A 16,528-nucleotide genomic window follows, 5' to 3' on the forward strand; every position below is an offset into this window, starting at 1 on the left:
TTGTTTATTATTTATAATGCGCATCATATCCTGGGGTAACAGGGCGCAACAGTTACAAGTATATGCAAAGCTTAGTTACACAAAGATATTAAAATTACATACAGGTAAAAAGTGCAAAGGAATATATTCAGAGAGGGCATGTTTACAGGCATGATATGCATCGAGAACGTACAGGAAAATACAAAAAAATATATATACAAGCATAAGGTCTGGTACCAGATAAATACAGAGATATTGTCGTAACAGTGAGTATGCTGGATATGGTTATGAATGTTCGTTATTAGATTTCAGCCGTGTGATGACGTTGGATCTGAATTTGTGGTAAGTTTGGTCTGTTAAGCTGGGAGGCGGCGTAGTCCATAGTTTGGCCGCTTTCACTGGGACTCTGTTACCTCCAATTGTGGATCGTTTGTAGCTAGGTATGATAAGATATTTTATTTGTATCGCGCTCGTACACAAGTGTTACAGAGCGCGACTAGGCAAGGGAGGGGAACAAGGGAGAACACAGCACAACATAAAAACGATCTTACTAGGCCCAGTGATATTGAGAACGCGCAAGTGCATGGGAAAGGGTGAAGGGAAAAAGTGCATGGAAGGGGGAGAGTGGAAAGTGCAGAGCCGAGGAGCGCAGATAAATAAAAATAGATAGAAAACGGAGGCAAACTGTGGTAGTGCAGCCAGCAAGTGGCAAGTGCTGTGTTTAAGGCAGCAGACTTGGCAAGTCTGAATAAGTGCAGAAAAAGAAGAAAAATGGTGGGAGGGGGCGGGTGTATGGGTACAGATACAGTCCCCAGTGCAAGGGGTGGCCAGGAGGCAGTGCAGGAAGGTGGCAGGGTGAACAGGTACCTGGGCCCAGGGGATAGAGGGTGGCCAGGTGCACAGTGCCAAGAGAGCTGATCAGCAGGGGAGAAGGGGAGCGAGCGAAGGTAGGAGCAAAGAGGAAGGTTTTGAGGTACTTCCGGAACCGGAGATGGTTCTCCTCAAGTTTTAGAGTGGCAGAAGATAGAGATCTACCCCCAGCTCGTTTCTTTGAAAAACGATTGACCTGGAGGGAGTTAGAGGTAGAGGAGCGAAGAGCTCGAGAGGGGAGGTATTTGTGGAGGGATAGCTGAAGTTATTTTGGACCCAGGCCCCAGAAAGCCTTGTGGACAATGCAGAGGGTTTTGAATTTAATCCTTGCATCCACTGGGAGCCAATGGAGAGATTTCAGAGCTGGAGAGATACGATCCCAGGGCTTAAGGACAAGTCTCGCAGTCCTGTTCTGGATAAGTTGTAGAGGGCGGAGAGTAGAGGCAGGTAGATTTAGAAAGAGGCTGTTGCAAAAGTTCGACCGAGAGAGAACCAGAGCTTGGGAGACAGTGAGCTTCTGAGGGAAGGAGAGGAAAGGAAGAATACCAATGAGGAGGTGCAGTAGGAAGTTTGACTTTTTAGAGACCTCAGAGATATGGGCCGAGAAGGAAAGTATGGAGTCAAAGATGACCCCAAGGTTCTTAGCCTTGCAGGTAGAGGGGTAGGAGGAGGGCCAAGGGAGGCCGGCCAGTGAGTGAGGGAAAAGGATGGAGCTGGTTTGCCGATGAGGATCTCCGTCTTGCTGGCAGTCAAAGATCATTGGCGGCACACCAATCTTGAATGGCAGTTAGGCAGTCACAGATGAGAGAGGGAGAGGTGGCCGCCGAGGGCAGCCGGAAAATTAGTTGTCATCAGCGTAGCACTAGAAATTTGAGCAGAAAATGGCAATGCAGTGAGCGAGAGTTGCCAGGCATTGGTTGAAAAGCCAGGGTGAGAGTTTAGACCCCTGGGGAATGCCACCGGTGGAGAGGAAGATAGATGATAGGAAAGACCCCAGTTGGACCTGGGACGGTCGATCAGAGAGGAAAGAGGTCAGCCAGGCCAGAGCCTGATCAGTGATACCCAGATTATCACGGAGACGGTTGAGCAGGAGGGTGTGGTTGACCGTGTCCAAGGCAGAAGAGAGATCAAGAATACTTAGCCCAATCTCTTGGTCAACGTCATGGATACCACAAGCAATCTCAAATACTTCTATCCATTGGAGGATGTCAGAATCCTCCACATACATGCCAACCAAATCTTTCATAAAATTGGTTTCAGGGGACCTGACGCACTCAACGTGTTTGGCTGAGGTTTCCACCTTAGCTTTCTCTAGCTGGAATCTTTGACGTTCAGTTTCTGTTTTTGACTTCAAGATTCCCCATCTTTGAATTCAAGATCTTGCCAACTCCTCCTTCAACTCGGCTTCAGTTAACTTTTTGTATTCAAAGGCTAGTTTCATCCAGTTCCAGGGCACTTTCTTGAGAAATAACATTGGAGTTTGCAATAGAAGTGACAGGAGAGGTGGCAATCCCAGTGGAAACATCTGTGACTTCACCAGGGTTAAGGACCCCATCAGTGCCCTCCTCATTTTCATCATGAAATCACAATCTGCCTGGAAATCCACAAGGGCAGCTATAAGCTCTGCTCTAGACTTCTCTTCAAGATCTATTCCTCTCACTTCACAAGCACTCTGGAGAGCCTCTGGGGTCATCCTGGTCAATTTACCATTTGCAGTAGTTTCCATTGTTTGTAGTGTAGTTATCAGTACACACTAATGGAACTCTAAATTAATAAAGAAGTGTGGTTATTTTGTAGTAGCTAGGTTATTAAACACAGAGTCTAGAAACCAGTGATCCCACCTCTTTAACACCAGGGTGAAGACTTGAGTTGGGTATCCTTATTTCTGCCCTCTATATGCTAGGGTAAAGGCACATAACACCCCAGCCTGAGCTCTCACTTTGGTAGCTATGGACGAGCAGCCAGGCTTATGCTTTCAGGGGGTGGTGCGGGCAGGTTCTTATACAAAAAAATAGGAGGTATAGCTAAAGCTTTTATCTGGCAAGGCCCAATGAGAAACCAAAAAGGAATCAAACATACAACACCAAAAACAATGTGCCCTATTGCAATTGTAGTCAAGTTCAGACTCAGAATGTATCGTGTACTATTATGATAAATTTAATTTTTATTGTGAAATATAACTTTTTAAATATATGCAAAAAATAACCTAGCTCAACATCTAATCATCACAGGTTACTATAAAACAACCAATATATTCATCACACAGGAATGCACCATACTTGCTCCCACGCCCTCGTTTCTTTCATTCCTCTGCAACCCTCATCTCATATATACCACACACATACCAGACTTTCAAACGCAATAAATAAAAACTAAACAAAAACTAAACAAAACTAACCAAAAACTGAACTTCTTTAGAACAAAGTTTGGAAAAAGTAAGACACAGCAAAGACAAAGCAACAGTTGTCTGCAAATGTTCAGGTTCATGCTAGTCCTAATCACTTGTGTTTCGGATTACAATATTCCTGTGTCATCGTCGACTCAAGTTTCAACTATGAAAAAAGTAGGTCCTGGATGTTTAACTCAGGACCAGCCTCATCAGGATGACATGGTTGAGGAAGGAAGGCCAGGACGGATGTGAGCTTTGCCCCGGTGTACTACTGTAGTGGCTGGTGCAGCGAAGGCTGCCAGGAAGCTCTGTCAATTCAAAGTTGCTTGTGTTTAGTCTGCTGGCAATTGGTAAATACTGCTGGAATCAACCTTTAGGTGCTCCGTGGTATATTGTCAGTGCGCTCTGAGGGAGCGGTCCTGATATGAAGTGAGACAGTCCCATCTGAAATGAATCTTTGGATGCTGTAAGGCCCAACATAATGTAACCGCTCAGTGGTCGCAGTATGCTTTAAAAAGTGATCATGCAAAGTAAATACTATCTGTAGTGGATTTCTGGTTGCTGCTGCATAATCCGACAATGTGGTTAAAAAAAAAAAAAAACTGGCCTGCTTTTTAAGCACAGTGAATCCTCAAAGCCCCCACAAAGGAATGTCCACACACTGTTAGGGGATAACACAGCTTCTTTATATAAAATAAGATTCAGGAATATACATACATTTAAATAATAAATCTTTGTGCTTGGAAATACTTAGTCAAAGAAAGGCAAATATATACACTCTATCAGGAACCCATTTATTCCTATGGCAGGGCCTGGGTGTCCCAAAATGGAGGGCACTCAGTGCCACTGCCAAGTCCGCATGTAGCTGCCATCAGCCCATACCCTGCTCTGTAGGCAGCACACAGCGGCCTTAAACACACATAAGGGGTACAAGGGTGTACCCCCACCCATGGGTGGTGTTCACCAAAAGGAAAACGTGAAGAGCTGCACTGCCAGAGGTCTTCAGTGTCAGAAAACATAGAAAACACACACAGAGAAGAGGTAGGACAATGACTAGGAGGCCCTATCCCTCCATAAGGCATTTCCAGCATCACACTTAGACTAATAATCGGAGGATTTTTGGTTGCTGTTGGCAGCAGTTACTTTTTCCTATTTTTTGGTTTAAGTTACTTTAGCCCTACTGCTTTTGGCTACCAACTGGGGTTAGTGTCCAAACATGGCCGTTCCACATGGATATTTGTTTGTCCCTTGACCATCTTGTTTTAACCCTTCTTTCTGGCCTGTGGGGCCAGGAAAATCCTTATGTGGACTTCCAGTGCCTGGCAAAGCAGAGGCTTTTCGCTGGCTACTGCAGGGCCATGTGAGTTTGCTGCCAGGAAGTGGGTTGGCACTGCCTGGTCCCAATCCACAAACTGGTCCCAATTGGACCACTGCTAGGGGTGGGGGTGTTGGTGGGCCAGATCTGTCATTGGCTAATGGGAGTTTCAGCTCTTACCTGACTTTTTGGATAAGAAGAGGACCCCTGCACCCACTCTGGAGAGATCCTGTTTGAAACCGAAGGAGCCAAAAATCCTGCCCAGATGCATGACCAGAGACCTGTTGGAAGAAGGCCTGGTGACCAACTTTTGCTGCTGTCCTGATATAGCCCTGTCTTGTTGAAGATCTCCAGCAGCCCTGCGAAGGAACTGCAAGCCTTGGAGTGGAGGGAACATCCATTTTTGACGTCTGCTCGGAGTCCTGCAAAGAAGAGCATTCAGAAGTGCCCCTGCTTCACCCAGTGGCTGACCAGCTCAGAGTTTGGGCGACTGTCAAACGTCGCTGTTCCGAGTTGAGGCCTGGAATTTGAGGGATCGCCGGCTTGTGGCCCTAGCATCAAGGGAACTTGAAATAGGAGGCGAAGTCTGACCGCAGCAAGTGAATCCTCTTGCATGGCAATGCATCAGTGACCGTTGTCTGAAACTGCTTACCTTCGTCCAGTCCTGTCCTGAGAGGGGCCCTGCATCAAGTTCTTTTGCATTTTCCAACCCCGAAGCCCTTGCACCAGCATTAGTCACTGAACAGAGTCATTCTCGAACCTGCGACCCCTGGGCATCAAGGGCTGAAGCTGATGGAGGGAAAGGCGACCTCTGACCCTCTTCAGCAGACCTGCCAAATCCTACAAAGAACCGGAGTACGGTGGGTGAGTTGTAGCAATACTTACCTGATCCCCCCCCTTACTCCCATTTAAATGGTTTGATAACTTCTATAAACTTTTGCAATAGTTTGACTTTGCCAATGCTTGTTCGCGCAAGCACTCCGAACGTGTGGGACACTTTTGTTAGAGAAACTTGTCCTCTACCACTTGGAACTGTTCATTGGACCCCAGAGACCGTACCATCATTTTTTTTTCCAGCTTCACAAAACTGTATGGAACTGTGATGAACTTTTGGGTTTTTGAAGCTAGTACTGTATCTCTGTGGAACTGTAGTACTTATACAAATACTTACCTTCCTTGACAGGTTTTCTTAAATGTGTTTTGCCCTACTGTTAGTAGTCATTTTTCTCAGTGTTATATGGCCATAAATAAGTATTTTTAGAACTGATTGTCTAAGTGCAAACCCTGACTTTGCACTGTGTACACTCATTTGGGGACCCCTTACAAGCTCACCTCCTCTTGAGACTTAGCCTATACCACTTGCCTTGTTACCTTTTGCTACAGCTCATAGTTGTCCCTGTCCCAGGTTGGCCTTCTATACATCTATCCACCAGGCCAGAGTTTATAAAATCAGTCGCAACAATGATGGCTAAGGCAACGGATACCTTGGGGTCCCCGACCAGGTGACCTAACGGGATGTGGCCTTACTAACCGTTGCACCCATCCAGCCTCTACACAATGCTGTTTAAAAATTCCCTCACTGAGCTATGGAAGACTCTCTGCTCAGGGCCAGCAGTCCACAAAGATTTCTCAAAGAAATGCTGACCCAGAGTTCCTAATCAGACATCCAGCACACGATAGTCTGGTAGTACAGACCGAGTCTGTGGGGAACCAGGCTTGTGCCTATCCATCCCTACCCCCTGACAGGGAAGATGAGTGTTGCTTTACCAAAAAAACGCTCTTTGCCTCTTGCAGTATGGCACTTAAAGCAGTTAATGCTTCTTGTAATATACACATACCCTATGGCCTGTTGTAGCTGAATCAGCCGAGCACATCCCTGAGGGTGAAATGAGGAAGGGTTTCCTCAACATAGTGGAGAATGGAAAGGAAGTAATGCCCCAATCCCTGCAGTCAGTACTCATCATGCGAAGATTCACCTAGCTCAAAATCAGGGTTTTTGCAGGATTTCCATGCGAAACTGCTTGACATGCCTTTTGATGGCACACATCTCTTTGGTCAAAAGGCAGATGACAACCCTGAGAAACTGCAGGCATCCAAGACTGTGGCAAAGTCCTTATGGGTTGCGAATAGGCAGCCTGTCAACCTCCCACTCAATGGAAAGGAAAACCTTCCTGTTGCTACGGTTATGGATAAAAAGGTAAACGGCCCTCTGCCCGTCATTGTCGGAAACGCTTCTCCTGACCTTCCATTGGTAGAGAAGTTAAAACACAGACCGGCATTACCCCTGTCCCCTCCAGTGCGACCCCATACACAAAACCTCTTTAAGGTGCTTCAGATAGTCTCTGAGGGCTACTGCCTTCCATTTTTAATGCACCCTCGTAATTACCTCCCCCTGGCCAGGCTACCTCCTGTTCCAGACCACCTGCTCCTGCAAGAGGTTTCCTCTCTTTTGGAGAAGGGTGCTATAGAGTTGGTACCTATACAGGAAAGGAACATGGGGTAGTATTCCTGCTACTTTTGTTCCCAAAGGACAGCGGTCTGCAACCGATCTTGGACCTGAGGCGCTTGAACAAGTTCTCAGGAAAGACAAATTCAAACACTTGCAGATCTTCCAGCCCCACGAAATTCAGGATTGGATGGTGTCACTCGCCCTACAGGATGCTTACTTCATGTGCTGATCTATCGAAAGCACAGGGAAGTACCTGAGGCTCGTCATAGGTAACTCTCATTATCAGTTTCGAGTTTTGCCTTTTGGGCTTACGATTAGCCAAAGGGTCTTCACCAAGCTGTTGGCGGTAGTGGCAGCCAGTCTCGGGAAAGGAGGGATTTGTCTTTCCCTACCTGGATGATTGGTTAATCAGGGTATGGTCTCTGGATCGAACCCTAGATAACCTCATTTGCACCTGCCTCCTCCTCCTCCACAATCTGGGCTTCTCAGTCCCAGCTAACGCCATCTCAAACACTCATCCGAGCGGTCCTCGATTTTTCCCTCAGACAAAACTTTCCCTCCCTATGAGGGTGCTCAAAACATCCTGCAGATGTTCACCAAATTCCAGAATGCCCAACATCTGCCATCCCTAGACTTCTACGGTTGCTCGGTATCCTGCATCTGCCTGGTGCCAGAGGCTCGATTGAGAATGAGATTGCTCCAATGGGCCCTCAGATCTCCATGGTCACAGTTCTCTGGCAGTATGATTGACTTGATTCAAGTCTTGAGCAGAGTCGCTCAAGATCTCCTGTGATAGACTCGCACAGAGGACAGGATGGCACCGTTTTGGCAACCGTGGCCAGAGACGACTGTGGTGACAGACACATCTCTGAAAGCCTGGGGTTTTCACCTGAACAAGTTGACTGAGCAGGTTGTGGTTCCAGATCTAGAGTCATTCCTCAAGTGATCAGGAGTTTGAAGAGGTTCGGAGCAACCATGATTCTGATAGCCTTGGAATGGGCCAGGAGAACGTGGTACCCAGACTTTGGAGGCACGGCCATCATCCTCCACATAGTTTTCCCCAGAGGCCAGACCTTCTCTCTCAGGAGAGGAGACTAGTTCTTCACCAGAACGTACACACACTCTCAACCTGTGCGCGTGGCTCCTGAAAGGCTAAGGTACAGGGTCTGGGACCTTTCCGGAAGATGACATGGAGGTGTTGATTTTAGCCAGAAGACGAGCAACAAAAGCTCTATATTGGAAGAAGTTCTGCAGCTGGTGCAGAACACAATATGTGGGTCCCTTTTTATGAGACACCTCAAGGGTGTTGTACACATTCATGTCTTTTCATTCTCTTATCCTGGAGGTGGAGGGTGGCCTTTTTGGTCGCCATTTCCTTGGCTAATTGCAGGTCCTGTACTGCAAGCCACCTTTTACAACCTTTTCCAATGACTAGGTGACTTAGTGCACCCTTTGTTCCTTCCAAAGGTCTTATCAGAGTTGCACCTGTTGCAGACAATGTGTTTACCAGCCTTCTATCATCTTCCTCCTCAACCATCCAAGCAATGGCTGCATAGGCTTGACCCCCAAGAGGGCATTGAGTTTCCACATCTCCAGGACAGGACAATTAAGGCTGGAGGATCAGCTAATAATTGGATACACAGGCCCGAAGATGGGCGAAGGAATAGCAAAGCAAACCTTCTCTAGATGGATTGTGCTTTGTTTCCAAATGGTACTCCAGAGTGGGTAAGGAAATTCCTGAAGGTTTCAGTGCTCATTCCACTAGAGGTGTAGCAACTACCTCTGATCTCCCAGGAGGGGTGAGGTACCTGTTGAAGACATCTGCCAAGCCGTAACATGGTCCTCTATACACTGTGAGGGATCAGAAATGAGGTCAAAGTTGTAATATTCTCACTGTCAGACATTTTTATTATACTGAAATTGGTTGGATAAACTCCTCTCTAACCCTATCCTAAAGAAGAATTTCCCTGTTTAGGAAACTAAAAGTAAAGATCAGCCTGTGTCAAGTCGTTAGAAACTTATACCCCATCCTTGTGTCCAAAGAATTCCAATCTAGACCTCACACTAGAAACCAACAACTACTGGTTCAATGACATGTCTGACTTATGTTTTACAAAAAGTGTTCTTAATCAAAATAAATAGATAAATCCAACAAAGTTTTTTTCCCAGGAGAATCTCTTGGATCCAGAGGGTGGTTCCCTGCCCCTGGATATTTAAGTAGGATTGTAAGTGTCTCTTTCGAACAAGTGTTTCTTGGTATCACAAAAGTATCTTTTATATTAGATTCAGGAGGTTCTTGTTCAAACAATACATTCCATGACATCCAACACTTCCTTGGTTTCTGTGTACTAAATCCAAAATAAATTCTGGATTTACAAAGTTCATGTTCATATAACAAATTCCACAATAAGCTTTCTTAATCTCTCGGCCATTAGAGGATTGCTTGGTGTACTCCTTTGCCAGGAACCCACGTGAGGTCTTTATACCTCTTGGTATACTCCCCTGCCAGGTATCCTGTCAGTGTTAAAAGTCCTTGTACAATTTCATGTGCCTTGTGCATCTGCCTACCAGGACTTTGTTTGTGTACTTTTTAGATTCCCCAGTATTCTTCCCTGCTATGTATTTTGTAACATGGTTAAACCTTTCCAAACTTTGGAACTCCTGATCTACTTCTCTGCCAGGAATCCTTTTATGGTCCTTCAGATCTCCTGGCGTGCTCTCCTGCCAGGTATCTTCCCACAGTTTTAAGGTCTCATACAGTTTCCAAATGCCTGGTATATTTCATTACCAGGACTTCTTTTATAGACTTCCTAGATCCCCTGGTATACTCCCCTGCCAGGTATCCTTCCCCAAATGTCAACTGCCTGGTGTATTCCTTTTACCAGGACTTCTTACTAGTGTCACTGTCCTTTTCACTATGCCACAGTTGCACCAACATTGGTATCCCTTTTATCAGGACTTATTGGTTTTAATATGTTTGCTTAGGGTAACACTCACTCCAGCTTTCCACCACATTGATATCTCGGGTATAGGTATTTGTACAGTTTCTGTTGCTGCACTTTATCTTGTCGGTGCTCAAATATTCCTTCTTTTAGGCATTGCTTTAACATTGCATTTTGTTTGTATTTAAACCGCCTTTGAGCATTGTCCATAATAGTAGTTTCACATAATTCATTCACTTGATTGCATGTGTCAGTACGCCCCGGGGTTCCCAATGTCTCTGAGCAGACTCACTGGTAATTTGTAGCTTCTCCAACTTATGTCGTGCTTCTGCAGTGAAACTCCCTTCCTGGAACGGCTTCTTACAAGATGCAGACGTTTTTTCCAGCGTTTCCTGCAGCTGTGCATTTACCCGCGGGCTTCCCTCTGTGGCTTGGACCAAAACATGCTGCTTCCCAGCACGACTGTACCTCCAGGGGCTCAGCTGTGGATCCCAGTGCTCTGACGGTCCTTCAGATGTGCCCACTGCATGTCTTTCCTTCATACCATGCCGTTGTGACTCACGTTAGCTTGCCGCTGCATAGATGTGCCTGTTCTCTCTCGGCTTCCTCTGGCACTGTTCTCTTCCATACTACTACTGTGAGTGCGGATGCCAATTTTAAATGTCTTGCCAAAAAACTATTCTGCGCATTGGGTTTAGGGTTTCTTTCAATCTGCATCAACTCTTTCCTTCACCTTTGTCTCAGTAGTTAAGGCTTTATGGGAGCTGAAGTCCATATATATTATTGAATTTCTAAAATGGTGGTGTTCACATGTTTTATGTAGAGAAATTTCAGAAAGAATGTTGTGTGCTGTGAATTTTTGAAGTATAAATGGAATTATGTCGAGTGACGTAAAGAAAGGGGTTTCTGATTTCTACAATAAGGGGGATTTGTGGGATGTCAACGTGCCATCAAGAACTTACTGAATCTCATCTGCTCTGATGGAGTCACCACCTGTCCTCGATAGCTGTCTCCTCCCGTGTGACCATCCTCCATATATCCACCCCCACGGTCAGGCTTAGATAGCGACTGCCGTCTCCTGGCCATATGGGTAGAGGTCACTGCCGGTGATTCGGTGATGACTCCACCGGATTCATCACAACACATTTTTGTAAAACACTACTGCCTGGAAAAGGTGTCTGCAAATGAGTCTCGTTTCGGCAGGGCTGTTTGCCAACATGTGGTGGTATAATCGCCAGGGGGTTTCGCTCTTCTGTCCTTTGTAATGATCCTACTGCTGTGGGAGTCTATCTAAAATGAGGAATTAGTGGGAGGACACAATCCATTATAGGAACAAATTACTTAACCTTGGTAATGTTCTTTCTACTGGATGTACCTTCCACTGATACTTCATCGCCCTCCCGTCCTACCACACGGCCAAGGAGGTCCCCATTCGATTATACAATGGCCCTCCTTTAACACTTAAATAGTTGTTTTGTCTCTAGTCCCTAACGTGGCTGTGCAAGGGGAAAAAATGAAAAACCGAGGTCACCGGGAGCTGAGGGCACTATTTGTACCCACCACGACATCCGGTCTGGTCATGAAGACAACTCAACCAATGATGCTGGAGCACTCGATGCCCCTTGCTGGGTATGTTTTCTAAGAGCTGCAAAGAATGAGAATTAGGATCTGAATCACAAACGTTTGTATAATGGCGCAATCCCATTGGAAAACATTATGTGAATCAGGCCCTACATATTGAAGATGAGGAATCTGTGGGAGGAACATCCAGTAGAAAGAACATTACCGGGGTAAGTAATTTGTTTTTCTCTTACGATCTGCAGTTACCACAATGTCTATTAAAAAAAGTTCCAAGTTAGTCTTGCTGCTGGGATTCATTTAATCATATGAATAATCGGTTGGAGGCAGATCAAATCCAGCAGACGGAACATTACCAGTGGTTACTTGTTTGTTCTTTTACATTTTCATTTCTTTATAAAGATCAAAGTATGTAAATGCCACTGTTACTGGATGCATTGGATTTCTGCTGTTGCTTTTCCCCACGTGCCTGAACATTCACGTCATGTTGGCAGTTGTTTGTTCTACCTGTGGACTCATTTCCCATTTGGCTATTATTTAGTTCTTGTCTATGAGTTCATGTTGCTCATTCAGATGTATTGTGCATGTAGGATAGCATTACACCCAGCATCATACCAATCATTAAGACAAACTCTAGCATTAACAGTGCCAAGTCCATCCTTTTTGACCAAACAAGGTTGAACATGTCCATCAAGCATATGCTATTTTTCATTTCCAATAATTGTAAAGTAGAATGAAGCATGATTTCTTATTCTTTGGTCATTAATTTCTTTTGTAATGTAAATGTGTAGTACTCTCTACTGTTTGACATGAAATACAATCTTTACCTATCCTTTGGAAATATTTTAGATTCAATTGGAAGCCAAGTCAAACGAACTGAATGCCAAGGGAAAATTATTGAAAGACCGGGAAAACACAGTCGCCAATTTGGAGAAACTTGTTGGAAGTCTACAGAAACAAATTCAGAATTTTGATCTGTCTGTCTCCATGGTAAAAACATCAACCATGCTTTTTGTTTGCATTAAGAACATCAAATAAGATTGCAAATGAAGTAAATACCTAGATACCTCAGGGTTTGGACCGCCATAGGAATAAATAATCTAACAAATAATCGGTTATCTTGCATTGACATTATCAGAATGTCACTGTTAATGTGGACCTTTTGTAAACGTTTAAAATTATTTTGGAATGAACAATAAAGGCACGTCTAATTTGTTGCAATCAAAAAGAATTACTGCACTCTGGTTTAACTTGGTCATTACGATAAAAAAGCAAAGAAATCAGAGCTTCTTGAAAAATAGAAGGCATTTAATGTGGCGACATATTGTGACTAGGAAATCTGAGCTAATTGTTTTTCCGGCACATTTTACAGTATATGAAGTTTATTAATATTTCATTGTTTTGGTCCCGTACTGCATCCACCACCATCTAATTTTAGAACAAATTACATAATCTGAATTTTAGTAAAGAAAGTCTGATTAATCCTGTTAACTATGATCGTAACATTTGTTATATATACACATTGAGGTGTTTAAGAGATTAGCAAATTGTAATTATGGATTTGATTAATGTAATTTCAAAGCATTATGGGACTTTTTAACGGCAATATGAGAAATTGTGGGAATAATGAGTTCCTATCATTGTGCAATTTGAGTTTTGTACATAGTGGTGAAAGATGGTTTTCACTGTATGAAGTGACATTCATGTAGGACTGGATTGACTTGTGGATAAACGAATGACCTAGCATTGCCTTGATAAATAAATCGAAGCAGGGTGAACCTTTCTTTTTTTTTTTTAAATGATATTCACATTGGTCGGGAGATCCCGGTACTCAATAGGGGAAAAACTTAATTTCATACTTTCGAATCCCACCTGCTCCCCAATTCCTCCCCTACCCCAAACCCAGAGGAGTACTTTCAGATATCAAACTTATTTCAACAAGGTATCGGGAGGACTCATAAAATGACAACAGCAAAAGTAACAATAAGGAGCGTACTCTTAATGCTCTTCCACCAGGTCAAGGGCTCTCAATCGAATTGGGCACAACAGGGCATTGTAACCTTTTTGAGCATATTGCAAGAAAGGTGTCCAAGTAGCCGTGAAGGGAAGAGGAGAGTTTATCATGTTAGCAGTGACCTCTTACATTGCGAGACTGGTCCACACTTTGTCCATCCACAGCGTTACAGAGGGGAGTACAGTCTTTCTCCAAAGATGGAGAATTGACAACATGGCCGCTAGCATTAGGTGTGCCAGCAATTTACGCTATGCTCTTGTACAGTGCTGCTCTAGCGAGGCGTCAATGCCCAAGATACAGAGCTTGGGGTCTCCTGGCACCTCCAATCCTAGAATTTCCTTCAAACTTCAATCTGACCTTGAGCCAGAAGTCTTGTATTCCCAGACACCCCCATATAGTATGGAGCAGGGAACCCTCCATACCACAATTCCCCCAGCACATCTGAGGTATGATATGGCATTTATAACGCGCCTATACTCAAGTGTTTCAAGGCGCGACGAGGCAAAGGGAGGGGAAAACAGTGGAAGACAGACAACGATCCTACTAGGCCAGGTATCATTCAGATTGCGCAAGTGCGATGGAAGGGAAAGGGAAGAGTGCCATGGGGAGGGAAAGGGGAAATTGCAGTACATGGGATAGAAGAATGAATACGCTAATAAGACGGCCTGATGGTGGCAAGTGCAAGGTAAGAGCAGACATAAGTGCTGGGAGGGGGACTGTGGGGATACAGAACCAGTCCCTAAGTGCAGGGGGTTGCCAGGGAGGCAGCGCAGGTGTGCATAAGGTGGGGCCTGGCCCCAAGATCAGAAGGGGTGGTCAGGTAACCAGTGCAGGATCGGTAGGGAATTTCAGCAAGGGAGAGAGGCAGAGAAAGCAGAAGCAAAAAGGAAGGTTTTGAGGTGTTTCCGGGAACCGGAGATGGTTCTCCTCAAGTTTCGGGGATGCAGGAAGGCTGTTCCAGAGGGAGGCCCCTGCGGAAGAGAGATCGACCACCAACTCGTTGCTTGGAGAAATGGCTGAGGGAGTTGGAGGCAGATGAGCGAAGAGCCAGAGAGGCAAGGTATTTAGGAAGAGAGGGTTGAAGGTAGTGCGGCCGCAGGCCCCAGAAGGCCTTGTGGATAATGCAGAGGGTTTTGAACTTGATCCTTGCAGCCACCGGGAGCCAGTGCAGAGATCCCTGGGCTTGAGGCCAAGGACAAGTCTTGCAGTCCTGTTTTGGATAAGTTGCAGAGAGCGGAGAGAGTAGAGGCAGGCAGATTGAGATGGAGGCTGTTGCAAAAGTCCAGCTTGGAGAGAACAAGGGCTCTGGAGACGGTGAGCTTCTGGGGGAAGGAGAGGAAGAATACCTCTGAGGAGGTGCAGCTGGTAGTGTGACTTCTTAGTGACATCAGAGATGTGAGGAGAGAAGGAGAGTGTGGAGTCGAAGATGACCCCAAGGTTTTTAGCCTTGCAGGTGGGAGCAGGAAGAGGGCCAAGAGAGGCCGGCCAGAGAGCTGAAGGGAAGGAGGGAGAGGGTGTTTCGATGAGTAGAATCTGTCTTACTGGCATTAAGGCACACCACTCCTGGATGGCAGACAGTCCGAGATGAGGGAAGGAGAGGAGGAGGCCGAGGGTAGCCTGAAAATGAGCTGGGTATCATCCGCATAGCACTGAAAATTGAGACAGAGAACAGCGATGCGGTGGGCAAGGAGTCCCAGGTATTGGTTGAACAGCCAAGGAGAAAGGTTAGAACCCAGGGGGACGCCACAAGTAGAGAAAAAGATATCGGAGAGTAAGGACCCAAGGAGGGTCGGTCAGAGAGGAAAGAAGTCAGCCACGCCAGAGCCTGTCCAGTGATACCCAGGTTATCACAGAGACAGTTGAGGAGGATGGCGTGGTTGACAGTGTCAAAGGCAGAAGAGAGAGATCAAGCAAGATAAGGACACACGGGGTGTTGGAGTCAAGGTTGGAGAGAAGGTTAGGTAAGACCAGTGCAGGCAGGACGAGGTTCTATACCACCTCATCAATATTTTTGCCTGTGTTTCTGCCAAACGCGGTGAATCCCCTATATATCTTTTCCCAGTCTTCCGGGGGAATCACCTCTCCCAGCTCTTTCCCATTCATCACAATAGAATCTTATATGTTCTAGAAATCAGCCTCTTGGCTTGTTCTTGGAAGACCAACTCCAAAGGAGTAATCTGTCTGACTGCTGGCCCTGCTATGTTAGGGTGAATGACCAAGTGCCTAGCTTGTAGATAGCGAAAGCGGTCTACTTCTAGAATTATCATCCCTGCCTTATAGTCCTCAAATTATCTAATCTTACCATTAACAAAGAAATCTCCCACCTTACCCAATCCCTTATCTATCCAGTGCATGACATTTTGTCATTTCTGCCAGGGGTAAAATAATCATTGTGAATTAGAAGGGTCAACGGGGATGGGAAAGAAAACAACCCGGTTGACTTACTCAAATTGCCCCAAACCTACAGTGAAGCCCTGCTTATGGGGTTTACATACAACCTCTGCGCTCTCCTGTGTCTGGGTAACCGCGGTTGAGTCCACAGGTTGTGCCCCGCTACCGCCTGCTCCATAGATGCACATATTTTCCCCATAGTCCCTCTATACCCAGTCAACTAATGGTCTGACCTGCGCAGCCTGATAGTAGTTCCAGAGTCTGGGCAAGGATAGGCCACCTTGGATCTTGGGGGCGTACAGTGTTTACTCTGGGTGAGCCCCCCTGCCCCTCCATAGGCGGAACATCAATAACATTGAAGTTGGGGTAGTTGGTATTATACAAGTGGGTCAGGTTTCCTGGTATGTTTATTCCTAGGTAGCGCAGTGTTTTAGTTGCCCAGGAGTAGGAGAAATGTCTGCTCTAATTCAGACTTCAGATTATACCACCACATGTTGGATGTTAAGCCCTAGTTTTTTTGACTTGGAACCATTGACTTTAAATAATGAAACCGACCCGTACCTTTGTAATTCCTCCTTCAAATGGGCCAGGGATTGATGTG

At 45.5% G+C, this 16,528-nt stretch overlaps 1 protein-coding gene across 5 annotated transcripts in view; it reads left to right on the plus strand.

Moving 5' to 3' along the window:
* CENPE (centromere protein E) overlaps positions 1 to 16,528 on the plus strand; it is a 2,471,681-nt gene that overhangs the window by 654,481 nt on the left and 1,800,672 nt on the right. For all 5 annotated transcript variants that reach the window (XM_069630970.1, XM_069630968.1, XM_069630972.1 and 2 more), the window contains one exon: positions 12,372 to 12,512. In XM_069630970.1, the coding sequence (XP_069487071.1) occupies positions 12,372 to 12,512 (141 nt within the window). The remainder of the gene's footprint in view (positions 1 to 12,371; positions 12,513 to 16,528) is intronic.

The sequence above is a fragment of the Ambystoma mexicanum genome, chromosome 6q (assembly GCF_040938575.1).
Source record: "Ambystoma mexicanum isolate Mex_15411 chromosome 6q, UKY_AmexF1_1, whole genome shotgun sequence".
Classification (NCBI taxonomy): domain Eukaryota; kingdom Metazoa; phylum Chordata; class Amphibia; order Caudata; family Ambystomatidae; genus Ambystoma; species Ambystoma mexicanum.